The sequence below is a fragment of the Carassius auratus genome, chromosome 41 (assembly GCF_003368295.1).
Source record: "Carassius auratus strain Wakin chromosome 41, ASM336829v1, whole genome shotgun sequence".
Classification (NCBI taxonomy): domain Eukaryota; kingdom Metazoa; phylum Chordata; class Actinopteri; order Cypriniformes; family Cyprinidae; genus Carassius; species Carassius auratus.
Genome location: NC_039283.1, coordinates 7,459,949 through 7,471,579, shown reverse-complemented (window position 1 = coordinate 7,471,579; position 11,631 = coordinate 7,459,949). Strand labels below are relative to the sequence as shown.

At 37.3% G+C, this 11,631-nt stretch overlaps 1 protein-coding gene across 1 annotated transcript; it reads left to right on the top strand.

Moving 5' to 3' along the window:
- The first annotated feature begins 327 nt into the window (after window positions 1-327).
- On the top strand, window positions 328-9,023 carry LOC113060006 (guanine nucleotide-binding protein-like 1). Its single transcript, XM_026228759.1, has 12 exons — window positions 328-557; window positions 3,233-3,386; window positions 3,505-3,641; window positions 4,517-4,668; window positions 5,264-5,335; window positions 5,631-5,823; window positions 5,921-6,016; window positions 6,094-6,276; window positions 6,729-6,907; window positions 7,015-7,189; window positions 7,323-7,463; window positions 7,668-9,023. The coding sequence occupies exons 1-12, from the start codon at window positions 485-487 to the stop codon at window positions 7,907-7,909; spliced, it is 1,797 nt and encodes a 598-aa protein (XP_026084544.1). The 5' UTR covers window positions 328-484; the 3' UTR covers window positions 7,910-9,023.
- The last annotated feature ends 2,608 nt before the right edge of the window (window positions 9,024-11,631 follow it).

The following is an 11,631-nucleotide window of genomic DNA, read 5'->3' as shown; positions in this document are numbered from 1 at the left end:
AGTAGAATTTACTTTTATAATACTTAAATTATTAAGTACATAGTAAGAACATTATTTGTGTGCTTAACTTTGTATATGATATTAGATTTATTTGTAGTTAATCATACTTGCATTTAAGATTGGTGTTTCTAACATTGGCATTGTATAACAGTCAGTTTCATTTCAAAGACAAGACTGCACCACTTAATCAAAAATCTGGGGGTTCAAAATAACTGTTTTATCGTTTTTCATTTGTAAACAGAAGTCGCATAACGTGAACAGTTGCAGTTAAAGAAGAGAACATTTGAACGAGAGTCGATCAAATGTATTTCTGACGCCTAGCGTTGAATGCGTTGAAGATCATAATGGTAGCGTCCGTCTACCCCAGTCATACAAAAGTCCACGCGAGTAACGGAGAAACTTCACGAATGAAAATATTTAACGGACGAGGAGGACATACGTCCTCGCCCATTCTTTCTAGTTTCATCTTTTGACGAATGCGAACATGCCACGCAAAAAGCCTTTTAGTAACAAACAGAAAAAGAAGCAGCTCCAGGTGAAACGCGGGAAGAAGAGAGGTGGGTAACTAACTTTAGCTTAGCTGAGTTATTAGCCCGCTACAAGCTACATTAGCCACGTGACGCATTGTTTTATGATTTATATTTTAGTATGCAGTAATGTGTGAGCAGCTTTCCACATAAGTTACTAGAGCATTCACTGACCTACTACAATGCTGTAAATACTTTGTTTGCTAAGTTTCCTGTGTGGGTGTGTAACCAAACTTGACGAGCATAAAGCAGTGCGTTGCTGTCTTTTTTATATGTGCGATGCAAATAAGAAGAAACGCTTAATTTCAACCACAGCAACCGTAGAAATGAGGTGAACAGTGAACTGATGGTGAAAGGAGGTGATTGTGATAAGCATTTTGCTGTAGTTAGCGCTTGTGTCATGCGGTAAATAAGTGCGCAGACTCAGCGTGAAGTTAAGTTACGTAATACCAAAACAAAGCGACCGATACACACTAAAGCAAGCAGGCTGAATTAACTGCTGTTCGCTTGCATTTCTAGAAGTATTTGGGTCCAGTACACAGCAAAACCAGCCAAAATACCTGCATATGAACTAGTGAACGCATTAAAGGCATAATTATGCCGTCAGTGCAAAGCACACTGCACTGTTCCGACAGAAACTGTAATGGCAATAAAGTGTTATTTATGGAGGCATGTGACTGGTTTCTGAAGATCAGTCACAGTGGATGACACCGTTTAAGACAGCGCAAAACAGGTTGACAGGTTATTTTCCGCTTCATCAGTAAAGCAGATACACAGAAAGACTAAATTCCAGTAGAAGTGTAGAATTTCTATACTTCTCTGTGTTGATCTGATCATCACTCTTGTGTGTTAAACACAATCTACTACATACGAACAACGTAATTTTAATGAAAAATAAATTAAAAAATATATCATGATCTATGACAAAAAATACTATTATAAACTAGGTTAGTAGATAATTCAGCAGCAAAAGATACTCTAGATTCTAGAAAAATCATGGATGCCCAATAATTTTATAAAATGAAGTGAAATATTTTATTTGCAAATAAAAGTGAATAAGTCTAAAATCTGGTAACATTTACAAATTGCGCTTTGCATTGTTGTAAAATACATGAATGTAAAAACAACTATATACATTTATATAGAAATCTAAAGGATGTTTCTTTTAAATGTATAGCACAGTCATAAAGGCAGCAACATATAATAGATAGGACAGTACAAGAAATACTATTAATAATCTTTGATTGCGCAGAAAAGTATTATAATACTAAAGGCAGAGCATCCTGTGCTCAGAATGATGAGCTTGAAACAACACCGAGTCACAGTGTGCAGGCTGCGCAGCCCACGTAGAGAAATTAGTACAACACACAAGCTGCTCGGCTCACGTTCATTTTCAGTTCTCTCTTCACAGCAGTTCAGTCAGTGTCCTGTTTGAGTAAATGAATTACTCCACGATATTGGTTAATTTAGACTCAGAGACAGTGTCAGCCACCTTTAAAAAGTGAATAACTTACGTAATTTGTGGGTTAATGCTTACTGGAGATGCGAACAGTTTCAAACGATTCGATTTGATTCGAAACGATTTGGTGAACTGGTTCAAGCGATTTACTAAGAAGAACCGTACATCACTAGTACAAAGGGAAGAGATATTGATTAAATAAATGTATGTTAGTTTAATGAGCCTTTTCTTTGAACAGTTTTATTCCTCAGTTACTGACCTCTTGAAGATAGTTTAATAGTTTTGACTATAGTAACCAAACGCAACACATAATTTGATTGCTGAATAGAGGATGACAGACAGCCGCAGTGGAAAGAAGAGTTTATGTGAACTTGAATTTAATGACTTGAGTGTTAATCTGTGCTTCACATTTACTATCTAACAGCTTCAGAACACTTGAAATATGTGCACGGAAATTTTTTGGTGCTTTTGAATGTTTTTGTGCCTTTCCTGGAGCTCAACAATAACACAGAATAGTATTCGCACAATATCGGATTTGGATCTGTCTCGTCTGATCGGAGCCGATACCGATCCCGAGTATCTGATCGATGAATCCCTAGGCCATGCAGCACTGCTTTAGAGAAGAGGAAGAAAAATAGGCGTGCATGTAAAAATCTATTCATATATAAATCAGAATTCATAATTTGTTGACAATTCATGAAAGTTTCATAATCAATCTTCTAAAGCAGCGGTTCTCAATCCTGTTCCTCGGGTCGCCCTGCTCTGCATCTCTCTCTCTCTCTCTCTCTCTCTCTCTCTCTCTCTCTCATTGAGATCATCAGCGTTATACATGGACCCGCTTGCGGTTGCTGTACTGTATTAAAGCTTTCGTAAGAATAAAACCATATATTAAAAGCTAACATAAGCAGTAGCGTTCACAAATAACAGCATATCAAAAAGTATGAGGCATCAACTCCAGTTACTTGCATAATCTGGTGGTTGTAACTATATAAGACACTTGTATTTTGGGACAGTGTACACTTATGTTCCATTCAATTTATTCCTTGCATTTTCTTTACTTAAATAGTCTTAACGTACCTTCATAAAAACTACAGAAACCCTGGATTGGAAGTACACAATGTTTTTCACTGTAAATAGTGTATAATTCAGAAATAAAAAAAAAACTTGGGAATCATTACTTTGCTTTGGAACCACATTCAAGACAGAAAACACTCTTTAAAGTTTCTGAATGTGTGTTTGTGTACAGGAGAAACTGGTTCAAGTCACAGTAGCCGAAATGCCAGTGTGGAGAGAGGAGCTGGTAGAGACAGACAGTCGGATACATCAGACAGCGAGACGACAGACATCAAGAGGATCAACCATCAGCCTGGCTCCAGAGACGGCAGATATGACCCCAACAGGTGAGACAGGACTGGCGAAAATAGTCAGTCCAGGCTTGTCTTATTAGTTCAGCATCAGCTATTTTGGCAGGGGCATGTTTCATCCTGTTTGTTAATCTTATAATGGCTTGTTTTGCAGATTCCGTCTGCACTTTGAGAAGGAGAGCAAGGAGGAAGTGGAGAGGAGGAAAAAAATAGCGATGGAGAAAATCCTGAAGCCCGTGGCAGAAAAGGAACTAGAGATTGATATGAATCAGATCTACCCAGAAGAGAAAGGTATTTATGCTACGTGTAACTAAAAGTGTTCAAATACTGTTATGATAATAAACTTTACATATTGTAGGGAATTGTCTTCACAAAACAAGCCAAAGTGTCACTTTCACAATTACAACACGTCTGTGTCAAAAAAAAAACAGTGTACGGTATGACTGCTGTTAAATAGATGAGTCAATGACTTGTCAAACATATTGGGTCTGTTTACATCCATTTGCTGTTAAAGAACAGGACATGTGTTTTCTCTATAAATTCTGTACTCTTTTGCCTAAAAAAAATAAATAAATCAAGCACTAAATGCAAACAAACTACAATCCAACATTTTAGGGTTGATATATTTTTAATGTTTATTTAATAAGTCTTATATGCTCACCAAGGTTGCATTTATTTTATTACAAATTAAGAAAAACTGTAATATTGTGAAATATGTTTACAATGTAAAATTTTAAAATTAAAATTATTAAATAATTTTCCTATAAAGGCAAAAGCTGAATGTTCAAAAGTCAACATTGCTCAAGTATTCAGTGCCACATGATCCTTCAGAAATCATTCTAATATGCTGATTTGGTGCTTAAGAAACAATTCCTAATATTTATAAAAATGTGGAAATTGTGCTCTGCATTTCACTCATCCAAGTGTGTACACACACCATGAACACACAGCCAGAGTGTATACCGGTAGTTATAATTATAATACATATTATACATAGTTATAATAAATATATTAATGTATAATATATGTATTATAATGATAGGTTACTACCCATTTTGTCATTGAAGTAATTATACTGAAATAACTATATTTAGTTTTTTAGTGTGATATTGGTTTTGATCCATGTTGTTATGTCTTCATTTCACTTTCATTTTGTCTAATAACAGGACTGAATTTCCCACGGCGGCCCTCATGGCATTACAACATGCAACGAGAAGAGTTACTGCGGAAAGAGGAGAAGTCATTTCTGGAGTATCTGGAGGTTCTTCACTCCAAGAACCCACCCGGTACCCTCAGCCACTTTGAGCACAATCTCGAGGTGAGGCACGTTCTGTTACAAAACACACAACTGATGTACTTCGAAAAACAATGTTTTATCAGCGACCAGAATTTGATTGCTGCTGAGTCAATAGCTGTAATGAAATAGGTTTTTTTTTTTTATTGCACTCGAGCATCTGTTGGCTCAGTGCTGGGGGCAAACACTATAAAGTGATTCACTGGTTTAGGTGCTGTTGCCTTTCTCAAACCATGTGACACATAAAACTGTTGCGTTTGCTTAGTGCAACGCACCACAATATTGTGCAGATACCTTTAAGAGATAACAAGCTTTGTTTCTAAGATCACTGGATCACAGTCAATTCATTGTTTTTTTACAGTCTCCAATTTTCAGATAGTTTTGGATTAATGAAGCAGTAGGAGACCATAAAATGGCTGAGCCATAAACCTGTCAAGTCATTATTTTACCTAAAGTGGGCCAAAGGACTAAGAACAAGTTGGATAATACAAAAGAATGTGAATAACAGATCACTACTGAAATTCAGACAGATGAATCGGTGTTCTTTCAAAAAAACACTATTTAAAAAAAATAGGTCCTTTTTCCCCTACTGCTGACTGAATGACTCTTTCTCTCTCAGACATGGAGGCAGCTGTGGAGAGTATTGGAGATGTCTGATGTCGTTCTTCTCATAGTGGATATCAGATACCCAGTAAGTGTACCACTTTAATGCCTTTTGAGACTTTTAGCAATTTTCAACAGATCATCAAATTTGCATAGCCATTACACTAAATGAAGGCGAGTGTCAAATTATGCAAACTGACTTAATAAAATCCCCACTAGGTGGGGCCAGAGATTATATTACATTTAATCTCAGAAAACGGCACTTTTTTATTGCTATACATTTTTAGCAAAAGAAATATGGTGTGGAGGACTCAGTGTATAGTACTCCTATTCGAGTCATCATTGGCGTTCAGTACAAGCAAACATTATCACTCCGTGTGTAGGTGCTGCACTTTCCTCCTGCTGTCTATCACTACATCACCGTTGAGTTAAAGAAGAACATCATCCTGGTGCTCAATAAGGTGGACTTGTGTCCCGCCCCGCTGGTTTTGGCTTGGAAGCACTATCTGACCAAACAGTTCCCACAGTTGCACTGTGTCTGCTTCACCTCGCACCCAGGACAACCCTACAGCACACGTGAGAGAGTCTTTTCCGTATCAGTGCTGTAGCTATTGTATGATCAGAACAAAATAGATAAGAATATAAATGCTTCCTTCATCTGTACTAACTGCAGTTCTACAGAAGAAGAGGATGAGGAAGAAAGTCCGATGGAATGCTGGAGGCCCGATCCACATCATGAGAGCGTGTCAGGAGATCACAGCAGGAAGAGGTTAGATCGCCTCCTCCCAGATATCAGTACTGGAACACATGGGAGTATTAAATGATGATGATGGTTGTGGTTTATAGTGGATTTGAGTAGCTGGGAGAAGAAGATCCAGAGGGATGCTGTTGCCTTGGAAACGGAGGGGGATCCGGCTGATGATGAATCGGAATCTGTGTTGATGGAGCATCATAGTGACATTGCCATGGAAATGAACAGTCCCTCGCAAGAACTTTATAAAGATGGAGTACTAACATTGGGCTGCATAGGTAAAAGCCTGTTACCATCAAATCAGAACTGACACTATTTTTACAGAATATTGCAGCATTTATTACATCAATTATTGATCTGTTCACATCGTTATGTTTATAGATGAATGTGCCCTCGTAATTCTTCATCAAAACTATTAATATCACCTTCGCTTCAACAACTCTTTTCTCATAGTAACATGCACTGGCACAATGACAAGACAATAATTGCTCACATGAGATTATCAGCAGTTAGCAAATTCCTGTCCCATCCTACATTTTTAACCACCAAGAGAATTGAATTTCAAGGAAGAAAAGACCATCTTAAGTTCCATTTCATTCTGAAATTCAAAAAGTGTTGTTCTAGATCCGTGTCAGTTAGCTTTTATATGAAGTCTCTTCTCCTTGATGTGTAAATTGAAATTCATTCATTTTTTTTATATTCATATGGAGACTTTTTGCACTTTTTCCAGGTTTTCCTAATGTAGGCAAATCTTCAGTACTAAACAGTCTGGTTGGCAGGAAGGTCGTGAGTGTGTCCCGAACCCCAGGTCACACGAAATATTTCCAAACATACTACCTCACTCCCACTGTTAAACTGTGTGATTGTCCTGGGATTGTCTTCCCTTCCCAAGTGGACAAGCAGCTACAGGTAAAAACTGCATGATACTCTATCATTTCTGAAAGTGAAGTCATCCAGTCTACGTTTTGTTTATGTTTGTCTATGTGTGTGCGTGGGTTATTTATCTTCTCAAACAGATCCTGGCTGGTATATATCCAGTGTCCCAGCTGCAGGAGCCTTACAGTTCAGTAGGATATTTGTGTGAACGGACCAACTTCCTGTCTGTATTAAAGCTGACACATCCTGACCACAGCCCCGAAAGCCCACACAACTCCAGCACACAGGACTGGACAGCATGGGATGTGTGTGAAGGTGCCCGTCCTGTTTTGAAATGGCATCATTCAATTCATATTTAACATTCGACTTGGGGAAGAAACGTGGAGAGATGAAAAGTTGTTGTTTTTATTGTTTTGTCTACACTCACGTATGTATTTGCATTTTTTAGCCTGGGCTGAGAAGAGAGGGTATAAAACTGCCAAGGCGGCCCGTAACGATGTCTATCGAGCAGCCAACAGTCTCCTGCGTTTAGCCATTGATGGACGCATGTGTCTTTGTCTGCAACCACCTGGATACGCTCCGAGTAAAGGTCAGAGGTCAAAACACTATGAATCATATCACTCATAGTCACTCACTCCAAAACTTCTGTCTTCAGAATATGAAGAAATAGTTTTCTTCATGGTGAATTTAATCAAATGTTTGCATTTATTCTATTATATTGTTGAATGTTGAGTCTGTATCTGACCTGTGAAGATTATATGGCAATAAACTGAACTAAATTCATTCTCTTCAGATGAATGGGAATCACACCCAGAGCTGTCCGAGATCATCGTTCTACAAGGAAGGAATGATGAAAAGGATGAGTGTGGAGAGAGGGAAGAGGAGGATGAATCCAGCTCAGAGCTTGAGGAGGACAACGATCGAGATGCCGATGAGGATGCTGATGGGGATGATGAAGATGATACCGTGAAGGCTGACAGGAAGGGCTTCACTCTCAACATGTTCAGTGTGCTGGGAGAGAACGAGTGTGTGTGAGGGATGAGATCCAATGTTCATTCCATGTTCATCCATTCCAGTTTTTTTTTATTACCATCTCTATGCGACCATCTTATTTAAATCTGCAATGTTTCAATCAAAGGACTGTATAAAGTTTTGAATTTATTTTGCATTTGACCCTCATTACAGACTTATACAGCCCATTGTATAGACAAAAATCCCCCATTCTACCTATTTTTACTGGGTTTGTGTTTTTGCAGCCTCTCTGTGCCTCTGTATCTTCCCTGCTTTTCATTTATCATAATCAGATAATTATCAGAATGCTTTGAAACCTTTTTGAGAGGGCAGAAGGAATGTCTGAACAATCAGTGTTACTTAACAAGCATTGATGAATACAATCTCAAAGCAGTGATGCCAAAAGTCAGGTGAGGTCAGAGGTCACTGCTCTGACCTCAAACTGAGTTGCCCATGTGAATGTATTTTCCCTTCAGTGTCCGTACCACAAACCTCTGCATGCAGGGCAGAACCAGCCGTGTTTGAATATAAGAGAACAGGCTTTTGACTTCAGAAGATTATTTTGGTAAAGAGAAGTTATAGACACTCAAAGCACTTTCTAAAGCAAGAGGAAGCAACCAGCAGTCTTTTATTGTTGTGAACTTTTAATTTGAGAGCAGATATACATTTATTATGTGGGTAATGAAGTGTGGGTGTTGTTGAGAGTTGCGGTGGGAGTGAATTTATGCCACAAAATGTTATAGACTATGCAAAGTTTTCAGAGATGTCAGAAAAACCTGATACAAGTGATCAAGTAATTAAAAGGAGATTGTGTAGCACACATCGTACGTGCACACTAACACAAGCCACTCAAAGATATTGGAGTCGTGTTATTTTGGACTTAAAGTGCATTCGTTAGAGAGTGGGTTGGTTTTGAAGAACTCAAGTTTGTGCACTTTTGCTGTAGGACTGATGCTGTGCAGAGATATCGTTAGAAGGGAGCTGGTTTCCTGCTTTTCAGCCTCCAGTCCTATATGCCTTTGCTTGGGGATTTCATGTGGGTGTGTCTTTGTTTGTGTGATAATGTGTGGATCATTCTTTATTGAAATGTTGTTATTATACTGACAGAAACAACCCTGCAATAAAAACCTTCCCCTGACTCTTTGTGATCTGTTTTTTTGCACGAGGACACCGCTACTCTTTACAACATAATGTCAGTGTAAATGACAATATAATGTAACTGAAAGTATAATGTAGGCAAACATAAAATCAAAGTAGCATCTGGGCTGGAAATGTTTACTTTGACTTAAAATGAATCAGAATAGCAAATTAACATCTTATAAAGCAATCACAAAAAAAGTATAACTTTCACTGGAAAAGGGTTTGACATTATGCAGTCAAAATTCGATCTATTGCATGTATTTAACAAAGAAATTGTTAATTTTCATTTCTTGCCAAAATTCATAAATAACATTGAAATCTCAACACAGTGGTCAGATAAAGATGTTCACAAGATAAAGTGTAACGGCTTTAAAGAAGCCAAATTTAAGATTTGTTTAAGATTTGTTGTTTCGATACATAATAACCTATGCTTCCAGTTAGTGTTTTTCCATAATCTTAATAACTATTATTGTAAAATGTGGAAAATAGTAATCATAAAGAAGGAGTAGGTGTGTCCACTGACTGGCACTAATTATAAGCTTTACCGTAACACACTTAGGAAAGAAAACCTTTGCCAATCACTGTTCATGAAGTCCCACAGACTGCATCACATCAGCTAAGACACTACTAATCATCATTTCCCAGCTGTAAACACTGCAGCATTATGAAGACAATGAATCATTCCTATCTAATCTGATTATTCCACCACAATCAAAAACAAGTCATGTAAAATCCTCCATGTGGAATACGTTATTATCCGTTTCTAATTAAATTGGGAAAACTATTAAACAGGCTAGTGGTTTCGGGTGTGACTTGGATTTGTTACAGTGCCTCACAAGCATTATTTGCTCATAAATACCAACACAAATAATCTTCCCCTCTGTAAAACTGTAAAACACAACTCGCTAATTTCCTGTAGATTGTGTAAAACTATTTGCCTTTGTAACCAAAGTCAGCTTCATGCTCCTCTCATATTTCACTCAACCGTGACCTCATAAATTATCCAAATGAAATTCTGTGGCCTATAGCAGGAGTCACTGGTCACACTTGTGCTGTCCATATGTGTTGCATTAGTGTAGAGCAGCTAGCTTTTCACATGACGTCCACTAACCAGCCTGCAACACCCTTTAAACCACTAATCTACAAAGAGTGAATGAATTAGTCCTATTAAACCAGTCTGCCTTGTAATCAAGGGCCTGGTATTGACTGAGACAAAGTCTGAGTTCAGTGTGAATAATGGTAAACACACAGAGGTTAATCAGAAACCAGACACATACTGTATCTCTAACCTGATTGGTGTTCATTTGCATGTGTAGACATCTGGTGATTTTGCAAACTCTGTTAGCCACACCATTTATCACATTTCCCAGATGAAATTACCCTCCACAGTCAAATGAAAAATGAAGCTTGTATCTTGATGATGAATGGAGGTATGAAATCGTGTGCTTCAGGATGAAAAGGAAATGCAGAAGTGCCATTTGGTCTTCTTGACTTGGCAGGCTCTATATCACCCCGCTTAGGAATGCAGAAGGAACTGATAACACTGGCACAGCAATCCTAGGAATGTCACTGGTCTCGCAGCGCATCAATATTTATGGTTCCAGTGATATTTGACCACATGATGAATTATTACAGACATGAGAATGGAATTTTGAAATGGTTATTCTGTTTGTGGATAGAAAAAGAAAGTCTTTTAACTTTAACAAACCACATCCATTAAATTAAAGTTATAATATGGAAGCCTGTTTCTGCTTCTGAGTAAAAAATAAAACAGGCAGTTTTGAGAAATAAACTCACAGTTGCATGATATAAAGTCACAGACACAAATAAATGAATTAAAAATGAAAAGATATAAGTAATGATTGGTGAAAAATAAACTTGCAATTGCATGATATTAGGTCACAGTGAACAATAGAAAGTCACAACTGAGAAAAACAGCTTGCATTTACAAGAAATAATGTTGCGATCGCATGAAGTCACAATTTTGAGAACTAAACATGCAGTTGTATACCATAAAGTCGCAACTGCGAAAAAACTGTCACTTCACAAGAAATACTGTCACAACAGCAAGATTTGAAGCCAATATAAAGTTACAATTCTGAAAATTAAAGTCACTTTTACAAGAAATAATGTCACAATTTTAAAATATAAGGCACAACTTGCATAAAATATAAAGTCCCAATTGTGGAAAACAAAAATAATGTTACAATTGTTACAACTAGGAGAAATAAACCATTGCTAATATAAAGTCACATTGAGGAATTTGTTACAACTGTGAAAACTTGTTGCATTTACAAGTAATAATATCATAGTTTCAAAATGCAAGTCACAATTTTTAAAATAAACTCCCAAATTTGTAAAATAAGTTGCAATTTCAAGCCATTAAGTCATATTTAGAGATACAAAGTCAAAATGAAAAGAAATAACATATATGAATTTTTTACCGTGAGGTGCATCTCTGTGTCACACCTCAAACAGGATTTAGTGAATTAGCCTTCCAGGTTGGCCTTTACATTGACCACATGATTGAAGAGCTCTATTAAGAAGTCCTTACTCAGCTACATAAACAAATTTTGTTCATGATTTTGAGTTTAAAAATGATTTAT